At 43.7% G+C, this 16,742-nt stretch overlaps 2 protein-coding genes across 6 annotated transcripts in view; one reads left to right on the top strand and one right to left on the bottom strand.

Moving 5' to 3' along the window:
* The window catches only part of LOC147035137 (low molecular weight phosphotyrosine protein phosphatase-like), a 55,187-nt gene extending 54,042 nt beyond the window's left edge, over positions 1-1,145 (bottom strand). Inside the window, exon 1 of the mRNA XM_085894206.1 lies at positions 921-1,145. The gene's annotated coding sequence lies outside the window, so the exon portion shown is untranslated. The remainder of the gene's footprint in view (positions 1-920) is intronic.
* LOC147035136 (protein argonaute-2) overlaps positions 1-16,742 on the top strand; it is a 147,883-nt gene that overhangs the window by 415 nt on the left and 130,726 nt on the right. For 3 of the 5 annotated variants that reach the window (XR_015061463.1, XM_085894147.1, XM_085894129.1), the window contains exons 1-2: positions 1,206-1,359; positions 1,903-2,077. Coding sequence is in view for 3 of the 5 variants with exons in the window: in XM_085894147.1 (XP_085750273.1) it covers positions 1,341-1,359; positions 1,903-2,077 (194 nt within the window). In the remaining 2 variants the exon portion in view is untranslated. Of the gene's footprint in view, positions 50-1,205; positions 1,360-1,902; positions 2,078-16,742 lie in introns of those variants that run through there. The other 2 variants (XM_085894138.1, XM_085894154.1) reach the window with 2 other exon arrangements.

Genomic DNA, 16,742 nt, shown 5'->3' with positions numbered 1-16,742 from the left:
TTTTCTCGAGTACCACGATCACATGGTTTCCATGGTGACCACAATGTTGGTAAGCGGTGCCGAGCATTTTGTTCTGTTGAGTGTTTTGAATCAACGAAGCCGCTTGCTCATGGAACACACCCCGGGGGAGGGGAGGGTGTGTTCAGTTATCAGGCAGCAAGCTAGCGCTTACCAAGCCAGCCGTTCCTTATCAACAGTTTTGAATGGAGTTCTTGCTCGAGTGCTTAAGCCACTTGGCGAGCGCTCCACATGAATCATTGTAACTGAACACACCACACACACCTATGGATTATTTTTCTCATTATTATTATTTTTTTAACCAGTTGTTGAGTCTGCGAAAGGCTCGTTGGATTGCCCTTCATACTTGTGGGTTGGATTTCATTGGCCGTTCAGAGACCTGGCCCCGACAGGTGGCAACCACAGGGTCTATTTGCTTATCCAACCATGAAACATCATAACGACGCATTGATTGACATCGCACGACCTTCCTTAAGTTATGGCACCTCCAAAACCACCTCCTTTCCTTCCGTCTCCAATGGAGACGATTCCTTTAACAATTAATCGATTAATTTCTTAAAAAAAAAAAACAATTAATTATCCTCTACGGTGACACCTCGTATGAAGGTGATTAAGGTCTCCTAGCATGTGATATTAAAGACCCTGGGTCACGGTTTGCCATTGATCTAGCGTTGGGGTCGTAAAGACAGGAATCTGGCGAGACCACCTACAGGGAAAGACTCACTCTTTTAAAAAGATATGACTGAGACTCATGAGAGATCTTTATAACGTGTGCACCAGGGAATAGCTCGCAGATGGGACCAGTGCGACCAGTCCTCATTTTCATAAATGCCAAGGTGAGCCAATGAAAAAAGCCAAGAACTCACAAGGTTTCGGAAAAGCGATGATAATAGAAAACCTACAGAAAACCAAGACGCCGAGGTGAACAACGAATAGCCAAGATCTTCTGAAAAAAGCCAAGGAGTGGTCACACTGGTTGGGACACCCGGCTTTCACGTCCCTCTGGAAGATGGAGCGCTCATCGATGGTGCTTGCGAAGCTCCCTTGTGTGGAATCGAACCCAGAGTCGAGTGGACGGCTTAAAGACGGATCTGCAGCTCCGAGTCCGAGTCCGAGCTGTCCTCCCCTAAACACCGGTAACAAGTCACAACCGAAGGTTGTTGTTTGTGTAGTTTTTTTTTTCCCCCTCCCGCCTTTAGCGACCTCTGCCGGCTTATTCGCTCCAGTTTCGTTGTCCGTTTACGGTCCCCCTGTCGGCCTCCATGTCTCCGCCATCTTAGCTGCTGGGCTGTGGGGGAAGTGGACGGCACCATCCGTCGGGCATGAGCGCTGATGTTGACGGTGAAGTAGCGCACGCGCGCGCGCGCGTGCCCGCCGGACGAGCGTGCGCGGCCCCGCGCGCGACCCTGGGTGATGCCGAGCCGTGCCGGGCGAAGCGTTATCATCTGTGTTTGTGATTCCTCCGTAATTCGACAAAACCCAAACCCAGACGGGAAGGGCATCGGAGAAAGGGGAAGAGGGAAAAGGGAGACCGGTGTTTACGATCAGCGTTTATAGCTCGCTGGTTCGGGTACCGGGGTCGTGGTGGGGGGAGGGGGGGTAGATTCCAATGGACCCCCTTTAATTTAATACACACTTCACCTTGACTCACCAAACGGTGAACGCGCACTCAGTGCAAAAGTTAAGTTTGATGATTTCGTGTGTTTCGACATTGTCAGTGTGTGTCTGATTTATTACACGGATATTCGGTCCGAAATGATGACGATGAAATAAATAATTAAATGCTGGATGCCAGTGGTGTGTTGCTGGACCGACCGTGGTGCAAGACCCGTGCATGACCTAGTCCTTCCGACCTCAGCTAACGTTGCCCCGATCTGTCCGTAGATTCCATGATGCCGCAGGAACCGACTTTCCAAGCTCCTGTCCGTCCTTGTTTGGGAACTTCGGGCAAGCTCATCAAACTACAGGCCAACTACTTTGAGTTGGACATTCCGAAGATCGACCTGCACCATTACGACATTGACATTAAACCCGAAAAGTGCCCGAGACGGGTGAACAGGTGAGCTTCGAGTCTGGGTTCCATCCGTGCCCCGATCCCCGGATGGACGTTAAGCCGGGTGTCCCGTCTGCTCGCACGAACCGGGAGACGTCAAACATGCCGCGGTGTTAACAATTTCCTGCTGCCTTGAAGTCGAACGGCAGGCCTGGTGAGCCAGTTGGTGAACGACTCGTGCCAAAAAGTTTCCCTGGCTGGCCAGACAAGAAGCTGGGTGCAACAACGAGGGCTGTTAAATAGGTAGTAGTAAGAGTAGTGGTGGTGGACAACCAGCTTAAAGCTTGGACTACGTTGTAACTGTTGACCTCGGTTTACATTTGCCAAGCGTGCCACGAATTCCGACAGTTTGCACACTTTATGTGTGTCACGTGTCACCGAACGTCATGTCCTTTTGAACTGCTTGTCTGTTTGTCTTGCATCACTCTTCCGCATTGTGCCGTTCACTTGTTTTCCGAGCAATGTTTGCAGTTGCACTTCAGCTTGGGGTGTATCTGTTGTCCTGGTACTGTACGTGCAATCAAGTTGAAGATAATTATGTGGGTGATATTTGCACAAGCGTGTGGCGTCAGAGATGGGATTCGACGTCATGAATTTGTTTGTGTGAAGCTTATTACGGTGTGTAAACTTGGAGAGACCAATGTCATCGATGTAGCAGCAACCACTCCACCTATCCCTGAATATATTTTTTTCCCTTTTGACTGATTTAATGAAATTCTCTAATTATTATGAGACATTCATCTGTTGCTTTTTCTTATGATCAAAATCCCTTGATCGGAGGCCTGATGAGCCAAATGGCCTCCTCCTGGGTCCGTGCAGTCCTCTGTTTGAGAGTGTCGGTGCCACCAAAGCGGTTTCCTGGCAAGGGTTACACTGGGTGGTTTGCCATTTCCTTCCAAGCAGTAGTTGGTGCAGGAATATGGAATTTGGCCACGGTGCCGGCAACATATCACCGACTCTTCGCAAAGGACACCGTGGGATCTTTAACGTCCACCGGCTAATGACGACAGATATGGGACGTCCAGTTTTAACGTCCATCCGAGGGACGGCGCACACATTGACGAATTGCCCTGCCCGTGAAACACTGGAATGACAGTTTATACCCGGGTAGGGATTCACACGCAGGCTAGACAGCTTACAGGTGAGTTTGCGTACCTCTTGGTCATCCTGCCAGCCCCCTTGTACAGTAAGTACATCCTTGTAAATCTTCAGACATACGTACTAAACTCAATGATAAGCCCTCATGTATTATGTAACTCCCCTTTAGTAATCAAAACATCGTTCAACTAGTAAACAACTATCATTATCCAACAAATAAATCAATGTGGAATATCAATTTTTGACAAAAATATGAACGACCCACGTTGTTCATGCCACGGGGTCCTTGGGATCCAAATGCTATGAATCCCAGTTCAAACGCCGTCTCCAATGAACACCCTGTGGGGAGGTTTTCTCACTGCCACGTCACAATCACATGCCTTCTGAACAATGTCACAGCAACAAAGTTCATCGCTGTATCGAGTGAAGTCCTCTTATAACGCAAGCGCAGGAAAAACGGTTGGTAGTGGTTAAAGTTGAGGAATAGGGAGAAGGTAAGAGGATAAGAAAGAGGAGGTTAAAGCAATACAAGTAGATTGAGGATTGAGGAGATATGGGTGAGAGGAGGCAACGGAATGGACATGGGTTCAGCATTCGTGGTGGGATTGGAAGGGTAGACGTCATTTTTCAAGTATAAACACAGTATCTGATTATTATTATTATTGCTCAGTACATCGTTTAATTCGTGCTGTTTCTCTTAAATAGCATGTGAATATCTTGATTGTGGTGTACCATCCTCTCTTACAGAGCATCGGTGCTGTCCAAGCGGTTGCTTGGCAAGGGTTACACCGGGTGGTTTGCCATTTGCCTTCCAAGCAGTAGTTGGGGCAGGAATTTGGAATTTGGCCAGGGTGCCGACTATAGCTCACCTACTCTTCACCAAGGACACCGTGGGATCTTTAGCGTCCACCGACTCATACCGACGGACAGAATTCCCAGTTCGGCGACCATCCGAGGGACGGCACACACATTGATGAATCACCCTGCCCGTGAAACACCGTGATGACAGTTTATACTAGCTTGATTGGGATTCAAACCCAGGCTAGACAGCTTCGTGGCAAGGCTGCGTACCTCTAGGCCATCCTGCCAGCCCGCACACACACACATATACGGCAAGTTATTATGTGACTTCCAGATGGTGGACATTGTCCATCGATGTACATTGGTGCCAAATTTTCCATGGTGGTGAAAAACATGTTTGATTTTACCTTCTATCACGTGTTGCCTCCTTCGCCGAAGGTGAAGGACATTCTGTTTTCACCCCTTTCTGTCTGTCTGTCTGTCTCTGTCCATGATATCTCAAAAAGTTGTGCACGGATCTGGATGAAATTTTGTGGACAGGTTCGGTGTGTGACAAGGACGAATTGATTCGATTTTGGTGAATATCTGAATCCGGATCTGGATACGAGAATTATTTAATTTAAAAAAATGATTCTTCACCATTGAGAGATTGGGCCAAAACGATATAGTACTGTACAGCATGATGTTTCAAAAAATGTGTTAGGCCCGATATGTTCTCGTGGATCAGGGATTACGTGGCAGAGGTGTGTGTGCTCCACCGAGTGCCCTTCGAGTTTCATGATGTATTTAAATGATTGTCTATTCCTTGATTGAAATCCATTGATAAAATTCAAAATGTTAACCCCCAAGCGCCGCTTTGAATCAATGGGTGATCGAAGCAATGGGAGATACCTGAACTTGAAGGTAAATCATCATTTCAAAAAAAAAAGTCTTATTCATGATGTAAGTAATTTTAGATGAAACTTGTGGAGTCAGGAATAACCTCAACATGTCCTTTCGCTTCATCTGTTGAATGTATTAAATACTGTGGCAGGTGGCACCATGATGCAGCTTGTAAGTCATGTGATTGGTATGAGCCAAGGAGAAAAGCAAAACGCTGTTAATTGTTGGTAAAATTTTTTTTATTATATCAAGCCTTGCAGTATATAAAGCCTTGCAGTATACCCTTTCTCAGTCCTTTATAGGCAAGTGGAAAATTGTAATGCAGCAAGTGTGAATTGGATAACCAGAGTTGTTAGCACAATGGGCATCGTCCTCTTGGTACCTCGGAGGTCTGTGGTTCCATTCTCACCTCGTCTGAGTCATACAAAATGGTACGTGTTGCTTCCTGGTGGCTTGACGCTCACAATTTAAAGGACAGTTCCATCGGATGATATCAATGGTGAGGAAAAATTTCCTCCTAAATGCCCGCTGAGTGCGGAGAGAAAAGCGACATCATAAAGATACCAGTGCGAGGACCCAGAGTGCCACGGGAAGTTACGTCACTTCCCTCAAGCTCAGCGGCTGTGTTTGTGAAGTCATCATTGTGTGTGTGTGTGTGTGTGTGTGTGTGTGTGTGTGTGTGTGTGTGTGTGTGTGTGTGTGTGTGTGTTTGTTTGCTCGTGCGTGAGATATGTGTTATGGATCCTCCACAAGCCATTGACCTTATAAAAACGTACATCGGTGCTTTCATCTGCCTTCTGAAGCAGTTAATATGTAATAATTCTGCAGTGATGATTAAAGAATGCTGTATTTACAGGTCGGGTGGTGGGCTTGGGATCTGAGGATCCTGAGTTCAAATCCTGCTTGGCAGTTGAATTAATACCAGGTAGCATTGACTCTGCCTGTCATCCTTCCGAGGTCGGCAAAATGAGTGCCAGCATGCTGGTATCCTGTGTCGGAGTGGCGACCCGTCCAGGATTGTGCCCAATAGCCAAGGAGACTGCTTAGGCAGCACCAACGCTCTGCAGAGTATGGTCCCAATGGATGGATTGATGGATGGATGGATGGATGGATTTACAGGTGTGGCAGAGAGACATGAAAAGCGGTGTTCGTTTCACAGTATGAAATATTTCACACTTGCGTGCTGTTATATTTCAATTATAGACACACAATACTAAATAATTCACACATTAAGATGTGGATGGCTGCAGAGGCATGATTGTGAGAAATAATGAGTCAGACCTGGAAATCAGGTGCATGCAATGCAGCAAGGTCAGTTAGGTGGGGGGGGGGGCTGGTGGGTGGAAGGCCACCCTCCCCTCTAAGAACGAATGCACTATGAAGGAACATGTGTTTTGTTCATTTTAAGCCGAGCAATAAGTACCTTTGTTTCTGTTTTCTGACTTACCCGAGGAAATACAGCTCAACCCCAGGGAAATTTTACAAACAAAGAACATTCACCTGGTGAAAATGTCACCCCCTGATCGGTGTGCCCACATAACAAGTAATATAGATGCGACATGCCATGCATACTCATGTACTTTATTGTATATGAATACAGATCTTTCATGCAGGTAATAGTACTATGATTGTATAGGTTTAAAAATAAAATAAAATGTTGGAAACTGTGGTCAATAGCTCTCACATGTTGATCACAGTTGTTAATAACTGGGGAGACAAGGAAGAAAATTTCCTCATTAGTTTACAGCAAATGTGAAGTTTTGCATGAGTTTGGTGGACAAACCTCAGGGCTGCACCACCAGAGACAGTTTGATTATCCCAAAAGGACCCCCACTATTAAGTCCAACTAATGCACTGTTAAGTTTTTTTTGGCAGATTGCTGATTGTATGGCAGTGTAACAATATATATATATATATATATATATATATATATATATATATATATATATATATATATATATATATATATATATATGTATATATATATATATATATATATATATATATTTTTTTTACCCTGGTGTTGGTGTCGTGGTTAGGGTAGCGGCTTGGGATCCAAAAGGTCCTGAGTTCAAGCCCCGTTGACCGCTTGAATTAATACACACTAGGAGGTTGACTCAGCCTGTCATCCTTCCGAGGTCGGCGAAGTGAGTACCAGTGTACTGAGCCCGGTGTATGCCCCGGTTAGAATAGGTGTACCATATCCCTGTGTGTCGTAAGAGGCGACCAGGGTTGCGTCAGGAAGGGCATCCGGCATAAAACATGTGCCAAACCATCATGCGGATCATAACGGATGATCTGCTGTGGCGACCCCTCACGGGAGCAGCCGGACGAAGAAGATATTTATATAGATATATATTACTAACAGGGTTATCTGGCGTTGCCTGCATGAGGGGTGGGGGAGTAAAGGGGGGGTACTGAGAAGTGGGAGAAACAGGAGAGACAGCAAGGCTGAGAATGGAGCAGGCAGATTGGGGGGCAGGAGAATGGACAGGGTGTGGGGGGGGGGGAACTGTCGGGGTCAGGAGAGCCAGAACACCAGTGGTAAAGGGGTCTTAATGGTCTTTAAGGTCTTAAATGTCTTACAGGTCTTTGGAGTATTAAGAGTCTTTAAAGGGTCTTCCAGTTCTTAAGGGTCTTGAGGTCTTCTGGCTCGAAGGGGTCTTCAAAAGACTTAAGGCTCTTAAAGGTCTTCGAGGTCTGAAAGTGTCTTTTGGATCTTAACGGTCGTTGGTGTATTCGGGCTTTTAAAGGGACTTGATGGTGTTAGGGGAATGAAATGGTCTTTTATTAATTGATAAATCAGTTCTATTACTCCAGCATGGACACAGGACATACACCGCCCAGGCACCTCGGACACCACAGACAAAATGGGCAATTAATGCTTTGTTCCGCCGACACAGGCTCACCAGTTGACCTGTGTGTTATGGGATCGTCCTATTTAACACTTTCCCGGGATGCCATTTGTACTGAACCAGAACTCAAATCGCCCGTGCAAATGTGTCAATAGCTCAGCAGAGATTGTGCAACAGTTAAAGTGATGGTTGTTTCTTCCCCTTTACCGTGGGTGTGGTGTCATGGCAAAGTGTGAATAATAATAATGATAATAATAATAATTATAATTATAATAATAAAAATATTTGAACATTTAATCGCCAAATTACAGACTTTATAAATCTGAAAATAGGCACAAGGGATACATTAGAGTCGAGATTGTCTGAGCGTTTGTGTTCAACTTTAAGCTATGTCAGAGGATGTGAAAAAAATGATATCAAATGTCCAGTTATGGTCAATAATGAATTATTGTGTGAGAAGTGTTGGACGGATGGAAGCCGTGAGGGAGGCAGAAAGCACGAGTAATGTAAAGTTCCATTTCTCAAAGTAAAGTGATCCTTTACAGAGTTATCCAACGCTATTTTTAAACCACACATCTTCAAGGGATGGGGACGGTGTGGCAATTGTGTATAGGAACGTAGGATACACCACTTACCGCAGCACAACATTGATGAATGTATTATTAATTTAGTTCGGTTCCAATTGTGTGTGTTGTCATGCCAGCTGTGCAGTGAGCCAATGGGTGGAAGGCGCAACTCGACAAATTAGGTGTGTTGGCCTTTGGCCGTGTTATGTCACGTGATATCTGTTGACCAATGAGATTGCATATAAATGAAAAGCCAGAAAAGTGATCTTTAAAGGTTCAGGTGGAGAATGATTAGACTCTTCGAACAATTCCCAGATCGGACTTGGACTGTGTGCCAAATTTGGTGGTTGGCGGTCATGCGGACCTTACAAAAAACGTGAACAACCAGACAGACATCTGATGAATCTTATTTATTGGGTTTGTGTGTGTGTGTGTGTGTGTGTGTGTGTGTGTGTGTGTGTGTGTGTGTGTGTGTGTGTGTGTGTGTGTGTGTGTGTGTGTGTGTGTGTGTGTGTGTGTGTGTGTGTATATATGTATTTATATCTATATGTATATGTATTTATATCTATATGTATATATATATATATATGTGTATATCTCTATTATAATACCAAGCTTGCACATTAAAAACTCGGCTCGCCATCACACGATCCCTGTGAAATTGCTGTGGCACTTAGAGGACATGTTGACAATGTTTGGGAAGTCTTGGCGTTCCATAGTACCACTTGCATTTTGCACAATACATATTTTTGTCATTCCCCGTGTACGGTCTGTCGTCTGCTACCAGCTATGTTGTACTGCTATCCCGTGCATGTGCACAGGTATCGCCAGTGTATATATATATATATATATATATATATATATATATATATATATATATATATATATATATATATATATATATATATATATATATATATATATATATATATATATATATGTATATACATACAGGGGGCTGCAAAAGTATGTATACAATAATGTAAAACAAAACGTGCACACAAAACGTATTTTATTGATTAATTAAGCATATCAATAATAAACATATCAATAATAAACATATTAATACCTCAATTGTTCAAACTGTTTGCCCCTGACATTGACACACTCCACTATTGTAATACTGGTATAATCCTTACTCTATACCTACTTTTGCAGCCCATATATTTTGCAGCCCATTTTAACATGTGTGTGTATATATATATATAAAAGCCTGGTGTTGGCGCAGTGGTTAGGGCAGCGGCTTGGGATCCAAAAGGTCCTGAGTTCAAGCCCCGTTCGGCCACTGAATTAATACACCAGGGGGTTGACTTAGCCTGTCATCCTTCCGAGGTCGGCGAAATGAGTACCAGAGTACTGGGCCGGTGTATACCCCGGTTAAAATAGGTGTACCATATCCCTGTATCGTAAGAAGTGACCAGGGTTGCGTCAGGAAGGGCATCCGGCGTAAAACATGTGCCAAATCACTATGCGGATCATACGGATGATCCGCTGTGGCGACCCCTAACGGGAGCAGCCGAAAGAAAAAGAAGAATATATATATATATATATATATAGTAGCCCGAAAACCATATATATATATATATATATATATATATATATATATATATATATATATATATATATATATATGGTAGCATATATACACGAGGTGTGTTCAAAAAGTATCCAACCTTAATTTTTTGTGCCTAAACAAATGAAGCTTGGGAGGTGTGGTTTGGTGCACGTATGTAGGCGATCCTAATCCGTATGTGTGAATATTTTCCCGCGACAGACCGCCGATGAGTGAGGAAGTGTAAGTGAGCGCCGTCGGATTTTCGTTTTTGACAAAATGACGGATCACTGTGGTCTCATCGCCAGTGATCACTGTGTTGAAGAAGTTGGGATCGCTGTTCACAGTCGCCAGCATGTCCTGTGCGATCTCCAAACGGAGTTGCTTCTGCACGATCGTTCGCAGCTTTGGCACAAACTTCGCTGAGATTCTCCTTAAGCCCAAATCCTCAGTCACAATGGAATGAACGGATCCAATGCTGACACCCGCCTCGTCTGCAAGTTCTCTGATCGTGATTTGACGATCCTGCATCATCAGGGTCCTCACTTGGTCAATGACGATTTCATTTCGGGATGTTGAGGGCCTACCAGAACGTGCTTCACTTTCCACTGATGTGCGACCATCTTTGAAGCGGTTGTACCACTCTTTTATCTGTGTGGTGCCCATTGCTTCATTCCCTGTTGAATCTTGCGGATCGTTTCCACTTGGGAATCGCCAAGCTTTACACAAATTTTGATGCAGTCGTGTTGTTCAAGTTTTTCCGTCATTTTGTCAAAAACGAAAATCCGACGGCGCTCACTTACACTTCCTCACTCATCGGCGGTCTGTCGGCGACTGACAGCTTCTGCAGGTGGGAAAATATTCACGCATACGGTTTAGGATCGCCTACGTACGTGCACCAAACCACGCCTCCCTAGCTTTATTTGTTTATGCACGAAAATGAAGGTTGGATACTTTTTGAACACACCTCGTGTATGTATGTATATATATATGTATGTATGTATATGTATATATATATATATATATATATATATATATATATATATATATATATATATATATATATATATATATATATATATATTGATATGTGTATGTATATTTGAATATATAGATATATATATGTATATATATATATGTATATACATGTGTATATATATATATATATATATATATATATATATATATATATATATATATATATATATATATATATATATACTGGCACTCCTCACTTAACGACTGAGTTCCGTTCCTATGACTAGGTCGTTAAGCGAATTGGTCCATAAGCGTGGATATATTTTTAAATGTTTATACAGTAGTGTACTGTATACTGTAATAAAAGCTGATTCAATGTTCTTTATGCAGTGTAAAATGTTGTATGATTTCCAAAAATCACGAAGGATTACTTCATCACTTTCTGTTGCTGCTAGAGCTTTGGAAAAAGTTGTGTGCAAATAGTATGCTTTGAATGTAGCTATAACCTCCTGGTCCATTGGCTGTAGGATAGCAGTCGTGTTTTTAGGCAGATACACTACCTTTACATCTGGGTGTAGATTATCAAGATGCTGGGGGTGGCCTGGGGAATTATCAAGCAGGAGGATAATTTTAAAGGGAACGCCCTTTTCCAGACAATAATGCTTGACTGAGGGTATGAAGCAGTTGATGAAGCAATCTTCAAATAAATCTTGCCCCATCCATGCCTTGTTATTTGCACGATAGTAAACGGGCAGCATGTGCTTACTAACCTGCTTCAATGCACGTGGATTCTCAGAGCGATAGATGAGGAAAGGCTTTAACGTGAACCCAGCGACATTTCCTCCCAGCAACATTGTGACCCTGTCCTTAGAAGCCTCGAAACCGGGCATTGTTTTAGCTTCTTTGTGTATGTCTGACCTTTTGGGCATTTTCTTCCAAAAAAGTCTGGTTTCATCCACATTGAAGATCTGTTCCAGATGGTAGCCGCCATTCTCGATGATTTCATCAAATTGGTCAACAAATTTTTCCACTGCTTTTACGTCCGTGCTTGCCGCCTCACCGCTGATACTCCGATTATGCAGATTGAATCTCCGACAAAACCGTTGAAACCATCCATGGCTTGCCGTAAATGTTTCAGTCGATTCTTCACTTTTGCGTGCCTTCAAAGTCTCAAAGATACTGCACGCCTTGCCTTGAATTATTGAAAGGCTCATCGGCATTCTTTTTTGTATCTGGTCGTCAAACCAGATCGCTAACAATTTCTCCATTTCATGAATGAGGCCTTTCTGCTGCCTCGTTATTATGGCTTTAAATCCTGTCGATGCTTTCACTGCCTCTTTCACTCTATCTTTATCCTTCAAGATCGTTGAAATGGTTGAATGTGCCAGCTCCAAGTCACATGCTATCGCTTTAACTTTCTTACCAGCTTCATAGTCGTTTGTGATCTTCATTTTCATCTCAAGATCGATAGCCTTCCTTAGTTTCTTGGTGCTTCCCCCAGGTGAAGTCATGCTCTTCCTTTTCGCCAACATCTTGTACTATGGGAGGCAAAATAAAGTACACAAAGAGACAAAATATGTAGTCTTGGAGATTGTGAACGCTAGTGTAGTGAATACTGACCGACTGCGGGAACGAGACTGAGACTGAGAAAGGGTGATGGAGATGTGATGCTTGATGCTGAGACGCCGCGCTGCCATTTCCACAACTAAAGTTCTCGTGCAGCATAAAATACCTACTGGTTGGAGAGCTGTTCGGAAGTCCGCGTGGTCGTTAAACAGGTCGGTCGTTAAGTGAGGAGTGCCTGTATGTGTGTATGTACATATCTATATATATATATATATATATATATATATATATATATATATATATATATATATATATATATATATATATGTAGACTATACCGCTGAGGTTGCTTGCATTGATCAAATAATCCCGAAGAGTACTTGACTGAAACGGGAATTGATTTTTTTATAATTTTTTTCGTCGCCCGATTTGAACGAAACTTGATACTGCATATACATACATACTTACGTGTGTGTGTGTGTATATATATATGTATATATATATATATATATATATATATATATATATATATATATATATATATATATATATCTTCTTTCGGTTCGCTCCCGTTAGGGGTCGCCACAGCGGATCAACCATCTCCATTTCGCTCTATCCTCCACATCTTCCATTGACACTCCAACCACCCGCATGTCCGCCCTCACCGGATCCATGAACCTCTTCTTTGGCCTTCCTCTTCTCCTCCTGCCTGGCGGCTCCATCTTCAACATCCTTCTCCCGATATACTCCTCTTCCCTCCTGAGCACATGTCCAAACCATCTCAATCTCGCCTCTCTCACTTTATCTCCAAACCGTCCGACCTGCGCTGTCCCTCTAATATACACATTCCTTATCCTGTCCATCCTCGTCACTCCCAACGAGAATCGCAGCATCTAACTCTGCCACCTCCAGCTCCGCTTCCTGTCTTTTTGTTAGTGCCACCGCCTCCAAACCATACAACATAGCTGGTCTCACTACCGTCTTATATACTTTCCCCTTCACTCTTGCAGCTACCTTTCTGTCACAAATCACTCCTGCAACTCTTCTCCACCCACTCCATCCTGCCTGCACTCTCTTTTTCACTTCTCTCCCACACTCTCCGTTACTTTGGACAGTTGATCCCAAGTATTTAAACCCATCCACCTTCCCCACCTCAACTCCTTGCAACCGCACCATACCACCACCCTCCCTCTCATTTACGCACATGTACTCCGTCTTACTCCGACTATCATTCCCCTTCTCTCCAGTGCGTACCGCCACCTCCACCACTTCATCTAACTCACTCCAGAAATCTTCTTTATATTCCATCTCACACCCCATATGTGGGGCATATGCACTGATGACATTCATCATCACCCCTTCAATTTCCAACTTCACACTCATCACTCGGTCAGACACTCTCCTCACCTCCAATACCCTCTTGACATAATCTTCCTTCAGGATTACCCCGACAACATTTCTCCTCCCATCCACACCATGGTAGAACAGTTTGAAACCACCTCCAATGCTCCTAGCCTTACTCTCCATCCACTTGGTCTCTTGTACACACAGTATGTCCACCTTTCTTCTCTCCAACATATCAGCCAACTCTCGCCCTTTGCCAGTAATCGTCCCAACATTCAGAGTTCCAACTCTCACCTGCACACTTCTACCCTTCCCCCTCTCCCATTGCCTCCGGACTCGCCTTCCCCGTCTCTTCCTCCTCCTTCGCCCAGCAGTAGCACAATTTCCACCGGTACCCTGCTGACCACCGGTACCGGTGGCGGTCGTTGGTAACCCGGGCCTCGACCGATCTGGTATGGAAATTCGTTTTGTTGTCCGCATAATGATTTGGCATAGGTTTTTACGCCGGATGCCCTTCCTGACGCAAACCCTGGTCGCCTCTTACGACACACAGGAAAATGGTACACCTATTCTAACCGGGGCATACACCGGGCCCAGTACAACTGGAACTCATTTCGCCGACCTCAGAAGGATGGCAGGCTGAGTCAACCCCCTGGTGTTTTCGACTTGGTTATTTATATATATATATATATATATAAATATATATATTTATATATATTTATATATATATATATATATATATATTATTATAATATACAGGGTTGCGTCGGCAGGAGTACAAGGAGTGGCGTCGAAAAGCAAAAAGAGAGGTGGCAAAGGCCAAGGAAAAGGCATATGATGAGCTGTATGAGAAGTTGGATACAAAAGAAGGGGAAAAGGATTTATACCGATTGGCAAGACAGAGGGACCGAGCTGGGAAGGATGTGCTGCAGGTTCGGGTGATAAAGGACGCAAATGGGAATGTGCTGATGAGCGAGGAGAGTGTGTTGAGAAGGTGGATGGAGTACTTTGAGGAGCTGATGAATGAAGAAAATGAGAGAGAGAGAAGGTTGGAAGAGGTGGAGATAGTGAATCTGGAAGTGGGGTGGATCAGTAAGGATGAAGTGAGGACTGCTATGAAGAAGATGAAAAGTGGAAAGGCGGTTGGCCCAGATGGAATACCAGTGGAGGCATGGAAGTGCTTAGGAGAGATGGCAGTGGGGTTGTTAACCAGATTGTTTAATAAAGTCTTGGAAAGTGAGAGGATGCCGGAGGAGTGGAGATTAAGTGTACTGATTCCGATTTTCAAGAATAAGGGTGATGTGCAGAGCTGTGGAAATTACAGAGGGATAAAGTTGTTAAGCCACACCATGAAGCTGTGGGAAAGAGTAGTGGAAGCTCGGTTGAGAGGAGAGGTGACGATCTGTGAGCAGCAATATGGGTTTATGCCAGGAAAGAGCACCACTGATGCGATGTTTGCTTTGAGAATGTTGATGGAGAAGTATAGGGAAGGCCAGAAAGAGTTACATTGTGTGTTTGTGGATTTAGAGAAAGCTTATGATAGGGTGCCAAGAGAGGAGTTGTGGTATTGTATGAGGAAGTCGGGAGTGGTGGAGAAGTATGTGAGGATCGTGCAGGATATGTATGAGGACAGTGTGACAGCGGTGAGGTGTGCGGTAGGAATGACGGACCGGTTTAAGGTTAAAGTGGGATTGCACCAAGGATCGACTCTGAGCCCTTTCCTGTTTGCAATGGTGATGGACAGGTTGACGGACGAGATCAGACTGGAGTCTCCATGGACAGGATGGAGTTCCATGATGTTCGCGGATGACATCATGATCTGTAGGGAGAGTAGGAAGCAGGCTGAATCGAGCCTTGAGAGGTGGAGGTACGCACTGGAGAGAAGGGGAATGTTGGTCAGTAGGAGAAAGACGGAGTACATGTGCGTAAATGAGAGGGAGGGTGGTGGTATGGTGCGGTTGCAAGGAGTTGAGGTGGGGAAGGTGGATTGGTTTAAATACTTGGGATCAACTGTCCAAAGTAACGGAGAGTGTGGGAGAGAAGTGAAAAAGAGAGTGCAGGCAGGATGGAGTGGGTGGAGAAGAGTTGCAGGAGTGATTTGTGACAGAAGGGTAGCTGCAAGAGTGAAGGGGAAAGTATACAAGACGGTAGTGAGACCAGCTATGTTGTATGGTTTGGAGGCGGTGGCGCTAACAAAAAGACAGGAAGCAGAGCTGGAGGTGGCAGAGTTAAAGATGCTGCGATTCTCGTTGGGAGTGACGAGGATGGATAGGATAAGAAATGAGTGTATTAGAGGGACAGCGCAGGTAGGACGGTTTGGAGACAAAGTGAGAGAGGCGAGATTGCGATGGTTTGGACATGTGCACAGGAGGGAAACGGAGTATATCGGGAGAAGGATGTTGAAGATGGAGCCGCCAGGCAGGAGGAGAAGAGGAAGGCCAAAGAAGAGGTTCATGGATGCGGTGAGGGCGGACATGCGGGTGGTTGGAGTGTCAATGGAAGATGTGGAGGATAGAGCAAAATGGAGACAGTTGGTCCGCTGTGGCGACCCCTAGCGGGAGCAAGCCGAAAGAGGAAGAAGAAGATATATATATATATATATATATATATATATATATATATATATATATATATAAATTCAGTGTCCCGACGGGGCTTGAACTCAGGACCTTTTGGGTCCCAAGCCACTGCCCTAACCACTGCGCCAACACCACGCTCAATATATATATATATATATATATATATATATATATATATATATATATATATATATATATATATATATATATATATATATATATATATATATATATATATATATATATATATATATATATATATATATATATATATATATATATATATATATATATATATATATATATATATATATATATATATATATATATATATATATATATATATATATATATATATATATATATATATATATTCCTGAAATACAGCCAAAATGGTACACGATAGTGCAAAAATTTTAGTGCCACCTTATTCAGCATTCGCCTGCATTG

This window comes from Eptatretus burgeri, chromosome 1, assembly GCF_056783735.1.
Source record: "Eptatretus burgeri isolate ZD-2024b chromosome 1, Ebu_testis_v1, whole genome shotgun sequence".
Classification (NCBI taxonomy): domain Eukaryota; kingdom Metazoa; phylum Chordata; class Myxini; order Myxiniformes; family Myxinidae; genus Eptatretus; species Eptatretus burgeri.
Note: the sequence above shows the minus strand (reverse complement) of the source record. Positions and strands in the feature narration are given on the sequence as shown.